Here is an 18,543-nt window from a genome sequence, read left to right on the forward strand (position 1 = left end):
CCCAGGCAGTTCATTCAAACTCTAGATTGCTTTTACAGTTAACAACAAGCTCTTCCCCATGTTCAAAACTCTATTTACCAACCTATAATTTAAAAATAGTGGGTTTTGTTCTCTTCTCAACAATCACTTTTTTCTGACACTCTTAATGGCGGTTCTCAAGCATTCACCAGTACTCTCTTCTCTTCTCCCTAGCTTTCCTTTATTATCTCAGAATGATTCCCCCTACCACCCAATCTCCATCACAGACTCATGTTAGAGGATCCAAAGAACTGGCTCAGCTATCCATAATAATTAAGCATAGCTGTCTACGGGATGCTCTACTGTCTGATGTGATCCGAAGACTCTGTCCAGAGCTGCAGTAGTCGGGAGCAGGCTCATTGGGACCCTTCTGGTTGTTATTGGACTGGAAGCTGGGGCTAGTGGGTAGCCCAGTCGAGGAGAGCAACTTAATCTGGGGGATGGTTACCTAGGCTGGAGGAAGGCTTCAAGTTTTTTTGAGTTAAATGGTAGGTGGAGCACCAAGCATGCCAGGAAATCTGGGGAAACTCAAAAGCCACCGTTGCTTTTGATATTTCTCCTGCTGTTCTGCTATAGTTGTCTTTGTGGCATTTCTGGAAATCTCTGCTCTCCCTTGCAGCAACTGTCCTGGATGGCTGTTAGAAGTTCCTTGTCACCAAGACCTCCTGATAGCTCCCTAGAGAACTTGAAATCCAGTATGACTTCTGGCTTTGACAGGTCCAACTCCATGCTACTTTATCCCCTATTTGTACCTAAAAGTGCCTGACAACAGTTCACATAGTGAGGGTAGCTAGACTATAACTTTCATTGTTTATGGAATATTTTCAGGGAAGTCTAGGGTTCCCAATCTCAAGGTGAGGCCTTGAGTTCTCCTGGAATTACAACAGACTACAGAGAGCAGTTCCTCCTCTTTCTTTCCTCATTAAGCCAAAGTTTTTGAGCTAAATCTCACTAGAAAAAGGCCTCCCAAAGTTGCGAAAGCACGAGCAGGCCCCACATTAAACCCTTACCCACCTCCTGCCTGCGTTGCTCCTTCTTCAGCTGGGCAATCTCCCGGTTTCTCTTGGTCTCTACCAGTCTCCTTCTCTGCTGCTCCTCACGCATTTGTTTCATAAGTGCTACCTGCAGACAGAATCACCAAGCGGCACAGTCAGAGATTATCTGAGCCTTACAGCCATGCAGACACTCCATACCTAACTAGGGGAAATAAATTTGTTTCTGGATCCAATGCATAGTGCTGTTTTTAACTTTTAAAGCCCTGCACAGGGCTTTTTTTCAGAGGGAACACGGGGAAATGGAGTTCCAGCACCTCTTGAAAATACTCAGCAATAGTGCTTGAAAATAATATGATTTTAGAGAATCCCGTGTGTTTCTTCCTCATTTCCCTCTTGAGAGTTCCGCCACCTCTTTTCCCAGAAAAAAAACCCTGGCCTTGCACATCTTGAATCCAAACTACCCTAAGGATAAATTCCAGCCACATGAAACTGCCTGGATTCTGAACTTGGTGGTGCTCAGTTGCAGGAACTTGGGATTGGCAAATGTTAAGTCAGTAGCTTCCCTCAGGAGAACATTTTCAGCAGCTGTCTTCATGTTATGGACCTCCTTCCACTTGGAGGTATAGTTAGCACCGTCCCTTTTAGTATAATTTAAAGACATGTTTATTTCAGGGGACCTTTGAAAGAAACTGGTTACCCTGTTTTATTGCCCAGAGGGCTTTTACAACACTTGACATTTTCTGCCATTTTTATGGATGGTATTGATATGTTAACTAATCAATGTGCTGTATTTATTAGTGTTTATATCATGGCTGGTATTTCATTGATTGTTTTTATTTGTTGTTATTGAAAGGCACCTTTAAGAAGAAAGAAGGGATATAAGTTCTGTGTTAAATCTAAAAAAAGTTTGGTTCAAGTATACAGAAATACAGAGTAGTGGGTATGGTGCTGGGGTTCAATAGGAAAGATTCTGATTAAAGTCCTTGCTCAGCTGCAAAGTTGACTGACTAGTTTAGGGCAGGTTATTGACCCTCATAGGAATGTTATCTCCCTACACTTATCTCTCTGGAGATGCTGGAAAAGGATAGGCCAGGAAAAAAACGTTGCTTCAAGTGTCCAGGCAAACATCCTCCTTACTCCACCGGCTACAACTTCTACATTTTTCTCAGTAAAATTACTTTAGCTTTCTTCATCTCTGCCACTTCTGCATGCAGCTTCTTCAACTCTCGTTCGTATCGAGACTGGTTTTTGAGGAGGCGGGCATGCTCCTTCTGGGCTGCCTGCAACTTCTGCAAGTCCCTGTTCATCTCCCTCAGTCGCTTCTCATAATCTGCTTTGATCTTGTTGGCTTTCTCTTCTGTGTAGCATTCCATGGTACCTGAGGAAAAGGAGAAAGGAACAATGCCAGTGTCAATGAGAAGAGAAGCCCCGTTCCCAGTGTGAGTCTTCCTACATAAGTCTTTAAGACACATGTAATCAGTTACTTATTTAAATATTTATACCAAGCCTCTCTCTTGGGGCTCAAGGCATCTTACAATTCTAAAATAAAATAATGAATAATACAATCACATCCTCTGCAAGAAAACACCATTAAAAACCCTAGCAAATAAAACAGCCTTACAGTGCCTCCTAAAAAATCACAAGGACAGAATCTCAGGGATCCCATCTGACAAGGTGGGAGCCACTACTGAAAAGTCTCAGGCTTGGTAGCTGGCAAGAGGACAACGTTGCTGCCATCAGGGAAGAACCTGATGGCAACAGCCAGAGGAAGAAGCAGGGAACACTGAAATACCCAAGGCTCACGGCAGCCTCACATAAAAATACATGGAATCCCGTTAATGGCAACTTTACCTCCTCAATATAAAGATTGTTATACCACATGTTTTTGGTAGCTAAACATACTGTCCTAAAGAATGGGAAATCTCATACTTCAGTGGAGTATATGACTGGCTGGCTGACTTCAGGTTGTTAGAACTGATCTGTATGTTCAGAAGAAATTCAGAATCTGCACTACTACAGAAGGCAAATTAGGCATCTTCTGATTCTCCCATATCAAATACTCTTTGCTTGCTAAAGTAATATCTAGTATATGAGAGAGAATAATTACGGGTGAGACTTCTCCCTAGTATGATAGCTTCCTGGGTGCAGAGAGTTCTTACACAGGGAAAGCATTCAGCAAAGTAACCGCCTACCCTGCAATTTGCATACTGATTGGAAAAGTCCCAGAAGATTTTACTATGGACTTCCCCCAAATACAAAATTCATCTGTCAACCACAACATAGGTCACTGTGTATAAGAAAACAAAAATATGTGCTGCTGAAGTGAATTGGATCTCATACAAACATCTGACACACGCACAACTGGCAGAGCTTTGGAAACTGGTTCACTAGTTGCAAGCATCATGGTGTGACTATTTTGACATTGTCTTGCATCTATGATCTTCCCATGAGTAGCAGAAAAGAAGCAGCTTTGAGAAACCCAACTGATGTTTGGGTGAAAGAAGTATTATTCCCATGTTTTAAGGATTCGAACCAATCTTCCTGTGCCTAATAGGGAAATGTGAGACCCCCACTGCTTCTCAGTTATGGGCTATCACACACAGATGCTTTCCAACCTGCCTAGGCCCAGTTTTCTCTAAGCAGCACACCCTTACTGAGGTTCTGCAGGACCCTGTCCCTCTCCAACTGGGTGTCACGGATCTTGTTCTGCAGCAGAATCAGCTTTTCCTCATACTGATGTTTCAGGGTTTGGAGGCGCCGTTGGCTGTTTTCCAGCTCATCTATCAGCTTCTGCTTGATCTCTATCTCGCAGGTTAGGTCAGCCAAGTCAGCTTGGAAATTGGCTGCTACAAAAGAGAGAGACAAACTTCACCATCATGAGGGGAATGGCACTCGTTGCAATCTCCTGGTATGACTGAAGGCAGCAGGGTCCTTTATAGTATCGGATGGGAAGAAAGGAGGCCAAGCATGCAGGCAAGGCCCTTTGATAAAAATAAACCTGGGAATGCACTTCACAGATGAGCAATATGGGGGCAGGATCTGTCCTTTTGGGATCCCCAACCCCAATTAATTACCTCTGATGTCTGAGCACTGTGCCTTCAAGTAGATCTGTACAGAGGCTGTGCAATCCCACACTCTCCTTCACGTAATCTTGAAAAAGTCTGTTCCTTAATAATTGATGTAGGAGCTTACCTTTTTCCTCAGCATCTGAGTCAGAATCCACCAGACTTTCTTCACTTCCTGAATCATCGTCCTCGTCCTCCTCCTGGCCACCTTCTTCCTCACAGCCACTCTCATCCCGTTCCTCCTGAATGAAGAGAGTCCCTGATCAGGAAGACTTTATAGTTTCAACCCTACCTCATTCAGACTCCTAAACAGCCACCTACCCTCCATCTTTCTAGGCTCACTAGCTTGTTCCTATGACAACAGGAGACACAGGTGGTGCTCTTTAATCCTTGGCCTGGTGATTTTTGCAATGCTTAATGTTAAATGATGTGGGAGATTCATTATTAGAATCTCATCTTTTAAAAAACAAATTAGCAGTTGCTTTGTAGATGAGAGAAAGGCCACTGAGGCTAAAGTTGTTGGTTGCCCTTTCTGCCTCAGCTTCTCTGATGCTTGTCCCTGATGCTGAAATGAGCTCCACAGAGAAAAAAGAACCTCAAACAGGTGCAAGTCCTGTTTTCCTCCCACCACCTTACACACACACACCGCAAAGCTAGCTTCAAGGAGGAGGGATTTATATCAGGAAAATGGAAAGAATCAGGAAAAGGCCCCCCTCCCCATCTTCAAAGCAGCTGCTTAGGGCCGTTAATTAGTTTGAGAAAAGCCATAGGAAGTTCTATTCATGGATTTCCCAAGTCATGTCTAGTTTGACCCGGAGAGATCAAAGCTTACTAAGGCTTCTTGGGAAACTCCTGCGGTGTCTGACTGGAAGGTCTGATTAGAAATCAAGCATGTTGCAAAAAGCTGTTCTGTGCTGGTGTGCACATCTGGCCTTGCGTTCTTCTCATCTCAGCCCTTGCCCTTGGGAGCTTCTATTCCACTTCCATAAGAAAGGGTGTTGATACACTTGTTCAAAACATGTTGCATTTTAACCTTTGCTTGATATTTCTAAAAAGCACTTTTCAGTGGCAAAAATGAAGTATCTAAGCCATACAATACATTGACGAGGACAGGACAGTTTTCCATAACTAATAGTACAGCACTGCCCTTCGCACGAGCTCCTTTGTAAAAAAAAAAAAAAGCCAGATGTGCACACTAACAGTTAAAAAGAGGGAACGTTCTGCTCTATTCAAAACAAAACAAAATACAAAGTAAGGATCACAAAAGAGCAGATCATTGCTACAGGACAGGGGAGGTAATAGCCTTGCTTTCTCCCACATTTTAAAAAAATGGATCTGGAAAGCAACATTAACTTGTATTCAATGCCACTGTCCAAGGTGGCAACATACCCTGGACTTGGAGTCACTGCAACACCCTTGCCAGGGGGAAGGTGTCACCACATTCCCCACCCCTGGCAGGGCCAGAAAACCCAGAGAAGCTGTCATGCCCTCGGGCCAAGTCACCACAACAGAAGGCAGCACAGGTGACACAGGAGCAGTCCAGAGATACTGCTGCCGAAGGAAGTGGCAGCTGACGAGCAGGGGCAGAGGGGATGCCCAGAGCTCAGCAGATCGCATTAACCCTCCATGCCCCAAGACAGCCAGCAGCAAGCCCAGCCTCTTCCCCAGCATCCTGGGTAGGGTGGTCATTTTAAAATTGTATTGATTTTTATTGAGGGAGTGGGCTGGATCATATTTCCCCACTGTGAGCTCACCACTCTAGACATGCATGCTAACTGTACCCGAGAGAAGAAGGCACTTTGCCTCATGGAGACACAGAAGCTCTGCTCTCTGGCACACACCAAACATGCATGCTCAAGTTGACTTGGTGCTGGCATGGCAGGGCCCACTAAAGTCCTTACAATACCCCCAGGTAGTGGCAGCACTATCAAAGTATACCTGGGTCTAAGGAGTGCTAGCCTATGTCCTATGTGAGTACAGCTGGACCCCACACTCTCTCTGGACCCCATGCTTAGATGGCTTTAAAAGGGAACTAGATAGATTCATAATTGAGAGATATCAGTAGCTATTAGCCATGGCAGCTAAATGCAAGTTCTGTGCTGAGAGACAGTCTGCTCTAAATGTCTGAAGCTAGTGGGAAAGGGGGAAAGTAAACAGCAGGGGAGGCCTGTAGCTTTCACCCTTGTGGACTTCCTATAGACAACTATAATAATCCTATAGACTGGCTATTGCGAGAAACAGAATTCTGGATTAGATGGACAGAAGATAAGATTAGATCTCAGAAGATAAGCAGGGTCAGTACTTGGATGGGAGACCACCAAGGAAGATTCTGCAGAGGAAGGCAATGGCAAACTACTTCTGTTTCTCACTTACTTTGAAAGCCCTTGCTAGGGTTGCCATAAGTCTGTTGTGACTTAGGTCTGCTAAAGTGTCCTCCAAACATGTTTATTGCCTGTCTAAAGCTGTATTCATTTCCTGTAATATTATGAGATCATTATACAGGTCCCATAGAACTAAATTGCCACTTAAGAATATGACTGCTCACTGCAGAACTGAGCCATTTTCAAATGCATAACTCTATGCCTCCTATCCGTAGGAACTTAAAAGCCACCAAGCCTGTCAATGAAGTCAGGGGGGCTTTGAAATGGAGGCTCAGCTTGGCTGAAGGGCAGAACACTTGAGAACTCCTTGCTATGCTGCATCTGTTCCTCACTATACTGGAAACTGGCACCACCCTCACAAGGCCACCACAAGGCCTGGTGCCACCAACTGGTAAAGGTCACAGACCACGAGACTCCCTAAAGAGTCCAGAACAGGCATATGAATGGTGAGAACTCTTACCTCTTCCGCTTCATTCTCATCTGTCTCATCTGCCTCATTTTCCTGCTGTAGCCTGAACTTCTTCTTAAATCCTTCCTTCTCCGGGCTATAGGAAGGAATGTACATTTAAGTAGCTATTTATTTTTATTTCACCTTTTGGCTATAAAAACAGGCTCCCCCATTGCACTTAATACTATAAACTATACAATTAAAACATCCCTTCAGACCATTTGTAATTACTGAACAAGACATTATTCCATTTGTATCACCAGTGGGGTGATATTTGAATCTGAAGAATATTATTCTCTTTGCTTCAGTAACAAACTCTTCACCTGCAGATATTCTCATAACCCTTCAGCAAGAAAGCCTGTGTAACAGACATCTCTGCGTAAGAGAAGTGAAAATGAAGGCATGGAATGGGGGTGGGGAGGGACACATTTCTTAAAATAATGAGTGTTGCACCACAGGAATTGGATGGAGAGTGAGGATGACAGAGAACAGATATATTTCTGCACTGCTCAGTAGTTCTGAGTCACCCCATCCTAGCAATTTAGGTGAGATTAGGAAAGGTGCTGAGCAAATGCCAGACGCAAATGTCTGTTTTTACCTTTTCCTTTGCAATTTAGTCTCTTTCTTCAGCCGTTCTAGGTCCTGCTTGGCCCACTGGAGGACTTCAGAGGCCTCTGCTTCCACAGCGGTGACAGGGCTATTTGAAGTCCCCAGACCAGGCCCTGGAGATAAGCCCAAGGAATAAGGAAGCCTGGAAGAAGCTCGAGATAGGCTGCGACGCAATGACTCATTCATAGATTCACTCTCCAAGAGTTTTGTCCTATCAAGAAAATAAGACTGCAGTCATCTGAGAGTGTCATTCTGTACTGTCGTGCTACTGTATAAACAAAGGTGGTAACTGCTCACCTATAACCACACAAAGCAGTCAATCTGATGCTATCATTTAAGCCTCAAATTCTATAGCCAGCACATCAGCAGATAAAGTAAATCATGATACTTAGTTTAGTCTCTAAAATCCTGCAGCAGAATATTCTGCCACCATATTATAGAAACTGGAGCCAATATTGGAGATGTAAGCAAGCACTGGGGCAAGAAGTGTTGAATGAGAGTCTGGCAGGAAGTATTACTGCTTCCAAATCTGCTTATGACTGAGTATTAAGTGTCCTCTGGGCTCCCAAATGGAAAGAGTACCTGAAGTAAATCTGTGAAAATTGCCAAGATTCTTGCAGCCAGAGGATTTCAGAATTTTCCCAACTCTGTCTCCTAGTGCTTTCAGGAAATACTAGCAATCCCATTCTGCCTGCTTTGGGGAAACAGTTTCTCTGCTGGCGTAAGCAGCACTGTATATATCACATGCATGTGGATAGCAGCACTAAGAAGTTTTAGTCTTTAAAGCTGGTTTCCACCAGTTCCAAACCTACTCTCATAAGACCCTTAAAAAGGTCAAAAGATCTTTCAGAAGCTGCTTAGAAGAGAGTTGCTCCTAAGCTGGCCTCATGGAATTTGGGGAAAGGTTTTATTCTTAATTGCACCATCATCTCTCGATGGGGAGGCAGCTTGTTTTTAAGCTACACAAAGGCCTGTTTCAAGGAGTGCTTGCTCACGTTAACAGAGAATCCAGTCCCTTAAAAAATATAAAAAGCAGTAAGTCATAAGGCATGTCTATCTTTAACACTATTTAGAACTGACAGGTTCCTCTGTTGGAAAAGAATGAAAAAGTTAGCTGCACATAGGTCCCACGGATTTCAAATGGTGACAGATTTAAGCACACTTTCACATTCGAATTCAAACTGGAGGGCAAAATGTTTAATTAAGTGGTGTCCATTCTCAGCAAAGATAAAGCACATTTTCAAAGCACAAGGTACAAACACTAAACAAAATCCACTGGACAATGCTACCCAGCTGTATGCTTTCCATTCAAGGAAGCATTTTTCGGTACCACCGCAGAACTTCACTTGACAAGCACCATATATGAAACATGGAACAAAATTATGATAATTGCTTCATAATGCTCACAGTCTAAATATTACGGTACACAAAAAGCAGGAAATCAGAAGGGAGGAAAGAATTAGCGCATTGCTTCTTGGATAGTCAGCAGAGTTGAAGCTAGAACTTAAAAACCTCTGGCTACACAGATCTTTTCTTGAGCACCTGCAAAAAGGATGAAAAATCCTACTCACCTGAGGTCCTCGATTTCTCGAATATAGTTCTGGATCAGAGCACCAATAGCCTCATTACCGTCACCTACCGGAACAAAGAAGCAAAGCACCAAGTGTAACTAAATAAAATCTAAGCAGTAAGCAGAGAGAAGCAAGGCAAGAATAAGAAAAGGCTCAAGGAAATCAAAGATGCCTCAAAACTCCAAACACTGGCAAGGAACTTCCCATAGGCAGCTAACAAATATGTTGGACAGCAAACAAACAGAGCAGCTCATAAAAGGTTTGCGCTGAAGGGCAGAACTGCATATTAAACGTCATCTCATGATTAGTTTCCACAATTTTTAAAAACAGAATTTATCTGCAGGGACTGTTATTTAAAGGGGAGGGCAGGGCAGGAAGTGAATGGCTATTTACTCTTTCCTCTCATACAGCTTTCCTACTGAAAATTACCAGCATGAATACCCCTAACACTTTCCCCAGTGGGGGTAAAAGCAGCCTGAGGGTGATTTTTGAAATGGAAAGAGTCCTCCCCTCTGCCACCCAATGCTGTTCTCTCCACATAAATCATAACTCCTGTAACTGCATTCTGTTAAAAATAAAGTGCCAGGAAAAACAAACAAGGAACTTTTGCTCCTATCTTCTACAGAAAAAGTGTGTGTGTGTGGAGGGGGGGGAGACTTGTAGTAAATTCTTTGCAGTACGGGAACCTTTTGGTAATATTTAGAACAACTGGTGGGCCCTCAAAGACTTGTAAGGGGCATCACATTTCCCTTCCCCCACTGTACCCTCTTTCTCTTCTCTGAAAGCCCCCACAGCCACATTCAGGTTTCTCTCCTTCACTCCTCCTGGCAGCCCGTATCTAGGAAAACTATGCTTGAGTTGTGCCAATGGGCCCAGTTGCATGATGGGGAATACACAAAGACTTCCAGGGGGCACCTCACTTTCCCCTGGATCCCTTCCCCGCACTATTTTCTCTTTCCCTTCTCCTAGCAACCCCATACCCTCATCTTTCTCTTCTTCTTTCTCTCTTTCCCATGCACCGACCACCTATATTATTTATAGCACACCTTTCTCCTCAATGGAGACCCAAGGAAACTTACATCAATCTCCTCTCCTCCATTTTATCTTATCAACAACTTATAAGGTTAGTTAGGCTGAGAATATGTAACTGGCCCAATGTTACACAGTGAGCTTCAGATTGGGGATTCAAACTTAGATCCTCCTAGTCTGAAACTCTAGCCACTATACTACTTTGGCTTTTGTGTGGTGGGTCCTATTCAACAGTAGCAAGCAGCCATTTCTGGGTGAGTCATGTAAGTTATGTGGTATCAAGTCACCCAGTAGCTACCTGGGAAAGAGCCCTTCCTCCTCCCCATACTTTTTACTGATAAAAACCAAGGCTTGAAGGCTGGCAGTGCTGTGGTTGCCTAGCAACAGCCACTGAGGGCATTTGTTTTTTAAAGGTACAGGTGCTTCTTCTATTATGGGGGGGCGGGGCGTGAACCTTCCATTTTATTTTATTTTATTTTTAGATTTCAGATTTTTCTGCAAACCTCAGACTTTTCTCAGGCTTGTAGAAAGATCTATCTTGGCTGTTCATGGTTCCAGTTTCTAGATTTAAGTATCCGTACTGGCTGCACTGAGAAGTAGCTATACTGAGGTTCTATATAGCAACGGTACAATGCAGGATCAGGCACTTCTATTAAATTTAGTTATTTTTTAAAATGTATTCCTCTACTTCCAATAGCAAACCTATGACTGAGGTATGGGAATATAAAAGTATATATTCCCAGACTGAGGTCTGGGAATATAAAAGTATAAAAGTATCCCCACCACTGCACCTTGTTAATTTGTTTTATGTCTGTATTATTTATGCCAATAAAGGTTGCTGTGGCTGTGGCTTAAAAAAAAAAATTGTTTTATTATTTGTATATTGATTTTAGTTTTTGTTTTTATCGATTTTAACTGTTCACCGCCCAGAGCCCCTGGGGATGGGCGGTATATAAATTGAAAAAATAAAATAAATAAATAAATAAATTATTGTGACTTCAAAATTCTATAGTGCTAACTGCATGTTAGGCTCTGGATGGCACTATGGAAGTCAACTGGAAATCCAGCCAGTTCCCCTCTCAGTCTCACCTGCCTTGGCAAGAATCAGGTTGGCTTCCTGGCTCATCAGATGGGTGACTCTGATGTTGATGGCATCAATGGCCTCCTGCATCGCTTTCACCCGCATACGCAAGGTGGTGTTCTCCTTCTGCAGCATGGCATTCTCATGGAACAGGTCACTGTATCCTTCAGAGCCATCCTCCCCAATGACCCGCTTGCCCTTTGCAGAGAGAAGTGGAAAAAGGCATCAGAGGAAAAGACAAGCGATAAAGGGAAGGTAAGCGAGGGCAGCTGCTCTATGTGCATCTCAACCAAGAGACAAATATGAGGTAGTCACAGGATTATTTATTATTTATTTACAGTATTTATACCCTGCCTTTCTGTCCTCATCAGGGCTACCAAGGAGGCTAACAGATTAAAAACATACATAGTAAAAACACATCTTACAAACCATTAAAAGCAAACAAAAGCACATCATTAAAACAATTAAACCCAAGCTAAAATACACATTAAAAACATTTTAAAAAAAGGAGATTCAGAGGAATCGACAGAGTTGCACTCCCTCTATCCATATCCAGGTGCAGGTCATCCACCAGGCACCACAATATAACAGTGACCAAAGCTGTTTCAGTCCTATAACCAGGCCTGAAACCAGACTGGAAAGGATCCAAGGGTTAGGCCATTACAAATATGTCTAGCTTCTGTATAAGCAGGAAGATTTTGAATGTGTGTATATAATTTATATTGGACTTTTTCAGCATCAAGTCCTCAGAACAGGTTACAGCACTTTAAAATATGATAAAACCAATAAAAAAAATAACATAGAAAGATTAACGCAACCACTAAAAACATCACCAGAAGCACAACCAGCACTAAAACAAGACTGCAGCAGTCTACGCCTCAAAAACTTGATAAAATAAAACCATTCTTACTGCCCTTCTAAAACAACCAATAAAGCAGATCTCCCTTAGGAGAGAGATAACTTTATCACTAATGGTACAGCATAGTATTGGTAGAATATCAAGAGATTAAAAGTCTACTCTTTGCCCTTTAGGAAAAAAGGTCCATAATAAAAATCAGTTGCCAAGTTGGAATTCTCCATGGGAAGAAAAATACAAAATAAGGTACTTTAACACTTTTTTCTCCTGGAGATTTGAACAGATGTGCAGCATCTTTCTGGTGCTAAATGTTTGTGGCTCAGTTTCCAGCAATGACAAGAGATCAGAAAAATACTTGCGATTTCTCCTTACCGCCTTGTATTCCATGAGTTCCATCTGCAGGCGGGCAATTTCAGCTCGTAGGGTACTGATTTGCTGGCTTGTCTTATCTTGATTCACCACCACCTTGTTCTTGATGTTGCGAGCACGATTGGCATACTTTAAGGTATTCAGAGTCTCCATAAAATCCCGGTCTGAAGGGCTCACACAGGCAATCATTATAGTTTGGCTATTAAGGGAGGGAGAGCAGAAGGAGGTCAGAGATGGTTGCAAATCTCCCTATTCTCTTAGATTCCTCGAATGACAGTCTGTGGTCAAGCCATTCCCAACACTGGCTTCCATCAAGACACAATTTGGCAGCCAAAGTCCAAGACTTCACAGTGTTTTAATTTTCTGAATAGTGCAAGAGATATACATCAGGAGCAGATAATGAGAGTTTGAGCTGGCAACATTTCTGGACAACTTCAGCTCTTTTCACCTTTGGCAAATTCCCAATCTTTCTGACTTGCAAAAAACAGAGAATCCCAAATCAGATGTGTCAAATTAGATAGAAAACATGATGGAAAGAGAGGACGTTGTTAAAGTAAACAATCTGGAACAGTGGGGAAAAGACGGGATTGTAATGATCCCACGTTAGGAGGTTCAGCTGCCAAGTTCTAGATAAAAAAACAGCTTAAGCCTTTTATGTAAGCACCAGTTCTGCAGAAGTCAATAATCATATTTTGAATTCGTGGAGAAAAAAAAATAAACAAAGCCCAGGATTTATGTTTAAAATTCAATTCCTTGGAAATATGCTGGGATTTAGCTACAGGTCCTCAAATTAAGTATGCCCCAGGTCAGGGAGTGTCAATCATAACACACTATCTAGACCATTTTCTCATCTATAACATCTAATGCCTGCAACCCCATACGAGGACTTCTGCAATCTTAGATCTCTTCCCATTACCTGTTACCACCAAGGGAGTCCTGCAGGAGCCGAGTCAACTTTGAATCCCGGTACGGCACATGCAAGGCTTTCTTGCTCTGATCTCCAAGGGCACTGATGACGTTTCCAAGCGCTAGCTGCCAAGGGAATGGGCAAGTCAGTAGATAAGACTGGAAACAACCCCCATCTCTTTTATTATGAAACCAGACAACCATCACACAAAAGATACCACAGCTCCAAATTTCATTTTGGAAATAATGACAGTTCTGCTTGAATGAGACTGAAGCCTGTCTTGCTTTAGAAGTGGGTCTTCCTTGCTCAGGAAAAGATCAAGCTGATAAAAACCACCAATCTTCTACCACAAGGATGTACCCATATGTCAAACAAACACAGGAACAAGCTTTCTATAGCACCAAGATTGAATCCCAATTCATAGGATTCACTAACATATCCATTCAGCTCTTGTGTATTACTAGCCCTTATGATTATGGAGAAAATCTTAAAAGGCGAAAGTAGTGCCTGTTAAAAACAGACTAGAATCCTTTTCATGATGCTTCCAACAGGCTGTGAAGGTAGTGGTTTCATCTTTCATGGGTCCCTGTAACTTCTGCATGGATCCTGGCCACTATTTATTTTTTCTTATCTATCAATCTTTAATATCCCATGAATGCCATTCTTCTTTTTATATTTTACTATTTCATTGTTTTGCAACCAAGACCGAATAATCATAATTTATCATTCTCAGGATATTCATGAATAAACTCTTTGCATGTTCGCTGATGTTGAAAGCTGGATATATTACAGGAAGATATAGTCAGTCCTATAACCCCATAAACATACTTGAATGATGTGCTTGCAAGTTTCTTTGTAGAATTCACAGTATACTACTAGTGTTCTTCTATGTGCATACCTAATAAGAAATGATTGTGTATGAAATGGCCCCTGGCTCAAATACCAGTACCACTTAGTGGCAGCCAAATTGCATCTCCATTTCAGTATTTCTCCCAGATCAACAATTTTTACAGCAATTGCTTCGTACAGAACCTTGTCCACTAGAAACAACACACATTCACACACAAACAATCCAATTCCATACAGACTGCAGGCTACATCAAAGAGCTCAATGCTTAGGCTGTCTTCAGATAGACAGTTTATAAACCATGATTTGATCAAACCTTGGTTAGTTTTGACATTGGAATGTAACTGGTCCAACATTCTGGGAGGCTTGCTGTTTTTCACCATGCTGGTGCAACTAATCATAGTTTAAAATCCTATGGTTAGTTGCTAGTTTGTTAACCACAGATGGTTTGTTATGATATCTGAATTCACAAACTAGTTTATGGAGTAACACTGCCCACTGGCTACAGAGACGGCAGTATAAGGAGAATATCCTCCCTGCATGGAGGTGGAAGAAGTAAGTAGCAGACAAATTGGGATTTGTCTCTTATACACCTGATAGACTAGCCAGAGTTTGTTGCACAAACCTTGGCTCAAACCATCTGTGGTTTATCATGATCTCTGAATGCAGGTGAATTGCTAAGATCAAGCCAGAGTTTGAGGAGACTTAAAAACACTAAGCATGTGAGATAAGAACTAGTTGGTCAGGCCGAATACTAAAGGATATGGCACATTCCCTCACACCCAATTCTGACCCATCTCTAAAATGAAGGCCCCAAAGGCTATACCAAGCCACAGTTGATGGAGATCCCTTCTTTGGCTCTCTCGCCTGTAGCTCCAGTCCGTTTTAACCTCTCTGAACCAGCCAGGTCAACAAAGTGGAATTTGGCAGTTCGCGTCTCATACTCGTTGGTAGGCTGAGATCCCTCAAGGAGACTGTTTGTGTCACCATTCACCTGGAACCCAAACCAAGAACCAGCATCAGTTCTCACAGATTTTTGCCAGAATTAGATTCTGCTGTACAGGTGGCTGTTTTGCCCCAGATCAGAAAGCGTGACTACCAGGAAGCCAAACCAAGATCTCTCATTCTAGTAAAAAAAAAAAACAAACACCCTAAACCAGATTATCCCAAAGGTCTCATTGTATCACCATTTACTGAGAGTCTTCTACTTCCTCCTGATTACAAATAAGGGAGAGAATGCAACCTCCCTCACGTCCTTACCAAGTGTACAGGAGAACACACTCGCATTTGGCAAAGGTAGATGGTGAAGATTGCATGGGAGCGAGAGCTCTGCACATTCATCTGGGTGCTGGCTGTGGTTCGGGACAGAGCTCCCTGCTTCAGGCACTGAATCAGCTGCAATGACAGAAGGGATACATTTTCTGCCCGCATGCAAAGCAACACACAGAAATGCAAATGACTCAATTTCCTAATCTCATGTGGATAGACTACTGTATTACTTCCCATTGGACACTATTTCTTAACTGGCTCTTGCAAAAAACACACCCCTACCGGACTATAACAATTCAGGACTAAACCAGATGTGACAGGCAATCAAGTGTCTCTCATGTTTTTAATGAAATGCTGCCTTGCCTTGGAGACAACAGAAGTGGAGTGAAAGAATGGATGGGGAAAGGGGGAGGAAGAAAGGTTTATTTAATCCTTTCTCCTATGGCTGTTCCACTCAAAAGTCATTCCCCAAACTACTCCCTCCACAGGGAATATAGGGAAATTCTGTACTCCTTGAACATCCAAAACATAAAAATGTCAGCAATATAAAAGGAAAGGGGCAAAAAAAGATGGAAGAGTGATTGCAGAATACTCAAGAGGTTCTGTTTTATTATTTAAAATTTTTGTTTTTATTTCCTTATATTCAAAGCTAATAATGCAATAACAACAGCTGAGTATGCTATACAGAATGGCGGCATCTTCTGTGAGATCAGGATACAGCTAGGCAGCAAGCTCAGTTTTGACAAATTCTATCTATGAGAACTTATACAGGATAGAATAGACACAACAATGGATTGCTCTTGGGATAGACATTCAAGATCACTTAAAGCAGATTAATTATCCCTTATCCTTTCATTCACAGAGGTAGAAGGACAGAACCCTCCCACCCAATGAACAAATCTTTCCATTTTTTGATGCATGTTTAAGGGTGAAATAAGTGACCGGGAGCACAGAATCGGTAGGTAGTGGCTGACCCAAACTAATAAGTGTTAAATAGAAGAGTAAAATATTATGTATGAAGAACGGGGTCATCTACCTCGTCCTGCGAGCCAATGAGGCGAGATGTGACACCAGTAGTGTAGATGCCACCACTGGCATCCTCATGGATTTTGATGTTGGATTTCCGGTGGCGGGAGTCAGGGTCCCGTGTGCTATCAAAAAGATCCAGGATCTCTTCATTGTACAGCTGAGCAAAAACACAGACAAGAATGATTTGACATAAAGTTGTTTGATTTTCAACACGCTCACCACAGCAAAACTATTAAAGTGATTGAGTCCCTTGGCATTGAGAATGCCTTGAAAATCAAACCATAGCCAATACTAGCACCTGTGACTGCAACAGCAAAGACTGTGTTGGAATTAACAAGTCTACTATCATGTGCTACAAACAATTCTGCATTCTTAACTGAAATAGATTGTTTAAAAGCAGGTACATCGTGGGTTACAAAAATGCTGTTAACAGGGATTTATACCACTGTTCCGTTTTGGGGGGGGGGGCAGATAATGACAATGAGAGCAAAGGCTGAGATTCTTGGAATACTGTGGAGCAAGATGGATGAAGGTTGAAGTATGAAACATTGGAAAGCTACTGTGCTATGTTTTATTTACCGCAGGTATATCCCACTTTTCCCCCAAGGGGACCCAAAGTGGTTTACATTATTCTCCTCCATTTTATCCTCACAACAACCTAGTGAGGTAGGTTAGGCTGACACACAGCAAGCTTCCATGGAAAAGTGAGGATTTGAACTTGGGTCTCCTAAGTTGGATGAGATACTTCATACCCAAAACTTGGAAGATGAGAATGAAACTCAAACTAGACAAGTCAGAGATTGTGGATTCCCATTGGTCTTTAAAAGCTAAATTACTACTACTGAGAACCCCAACTCAGATTAAGGCCATACTGAGAGAGGGGCTTTAAGTCTTTCATCCCTGCATGGTTTTGCTAATTGAAACTTCACCCTCACGCACCCACCTGATCAGCGATGTAAGGAGCACGGTGTTGAGAGCCAGCATGGTCTAGTGGTGAGAGGGTTGGACTAAGACCTAGGAGACCAAGGTTCAAATCTCCACTGTGCCATGGAAAGCTTGTAGGGTGACTTTGGGCCAGTCACACATTCTCAACCTAACCTACCTCACAGGGTTGTTATGAGGATAAAATGGAGAACACTAACCTAAACTGCTTTGGGTCCCCACTGGGGAGAAAGGCAGGATATAAATAAAGTAGAATAACATAAAATATGAAGGGAAAAATACAAGTGACTCTCTTAGTCCCTTAAAGGGCTAATAACAGTAGGAGGGGTCAGTTAGTGAAACCATGAGAAGGAAGGGGTAATCCCCACTGTCTCTTGTACCCAATCTGAATCTGGGTCAACAGCCATGTTTGGTTGTTTAAAGATTTAACAAGAGATTCCTGAGTTCAATCTCATAAATTCTCATATGGGTCTGGACTTCTTTTATTAGAAGTCCTAATAAAAGAAGGAGGTTTTCTTCATTATTGGAATCTATGGATTGATGCATGAATCAGAAGTTCCCCATGAAAATGCTCCGTTATGCTCAAGAGCAAGAGGTTAATGGAGTCTGAGACACTACCGTTAGAAGTCAAGTTCTGCCCATGAGCAAGAGATGATTGTGCCTCCTAGTTCTCAGACCATCACTGCATACAGAAGCACCTTCAGAAGTGAGGTGGGTGGTGACTAGAGAGAGGGTATTTTCTGTGGCGGCACTGGCACCTCACCTCTGACACTGTCTCCCCCTTGAAGTTCACCTGGCTCCTCTTTTGCTTTCTTTTAGGCACCAGACCAAAACACATTTTTTAACCTTGGCTTTTAATTAGGAGTTCTATCTTATTGTCTCCTCCTGTTTTATGGATAGTTTTTGTGCTCTTTATGTTCAATGGCCTTTTTAACCGCTTCTTTTATATTTTTACATGGTTTTAATTGTAAACTGCTTTGAGCAGGACTCTGAAAAATCAGCATAAAAATATCCTAAATAAATAAACAAATAGAAACATGCACCATCCCGTAACTTTTATTTGATCTCAGACTATCACTGATGGCATTTGGTGCCCAGCCCCTGTAATTTCTGGGGTTGGAATCGGA

At 42.4% G+C, this 18,543-nt stretch overlaps 1 protein-coding gene across 1 annotated transcript in view; it reads right to left on the minus strand.

The window, feature by feature from the left end:
* Positions 1 to 18,543, minus strand: part of KIF21B (kinesin family member 21B) — a 66,118-nt gene that overhangs the window by 24,230 nt on the left and 23,345 nt on the right. Inside the window, exons 5-17 of the mRNA XM_054980408.1 lie at positions 16,482 to 16,631; positions 15,437 to 15,571; positions 15,003 to 15,170; positions 13,339 to 13,454; positions 12,426 to 12,621; positions 11,206 to 11,395; positions 9,088 to 9,151; positions 7,506 to 7,727; positions 6,920 to 7,004; positions 4,206 to 4,320; positions 3,668 to 3,859; positions 2,192 to 2,391; positions 1,033 to 1,140 (exon numbers count right to left, since the gene is read on the minus strand). Of these exons, the coding sequence (XP_054836383.1) occupies positions 1,033 to 1,140; positions 2,192 to 2,391; positions 3,668 to 3,859; positions 4,206 to 4,320; positions 6,920 to 7,004; positions 7,506 to 7,727; positions 9,088 to 9,151; positions 11,206 to 11,395; positions 12,426 to 12,621; positions 13,339 to 13,454; positions 15,003 to 15,170; positions 15,437 to 15,571; positions 16,482 to 16,631 (1,941 nt within the window). The remainder of the gene's footprint in view (positions 1 to 1,032; positions 1,141 to 2,191; positions 2,392 to 3,667; positions 3,860 to 4,205; positions 4,321 to 6,919; positions 7,005 to 7,505; positions 7,728 to 9,087; positions 9,152 to 11,205; positions 11,396 to 12,425; positions 12,622 to 13,338; positions 13,455 to 15,002; positions 15,171 to 15,436; positions 15,572 to 16,481; positions 16,632 to 18,543) is intronic.

Source organism: Eublepharis macularius, chromosome 5 (assembly GCF_028583425.1).
Source record: "Eublepharis macularius isolate TG4126 chromosome 5, MPM_Emac_v1.0, whole genome shotgun sequence".
In the NCBI taxonomy this organism is placed as follows: Eukaryota; Metazoa; Chordata; class Lepidosauria; order Squamata; family Eublepharidae; genus Eublepharis; species Eublepharis macularius.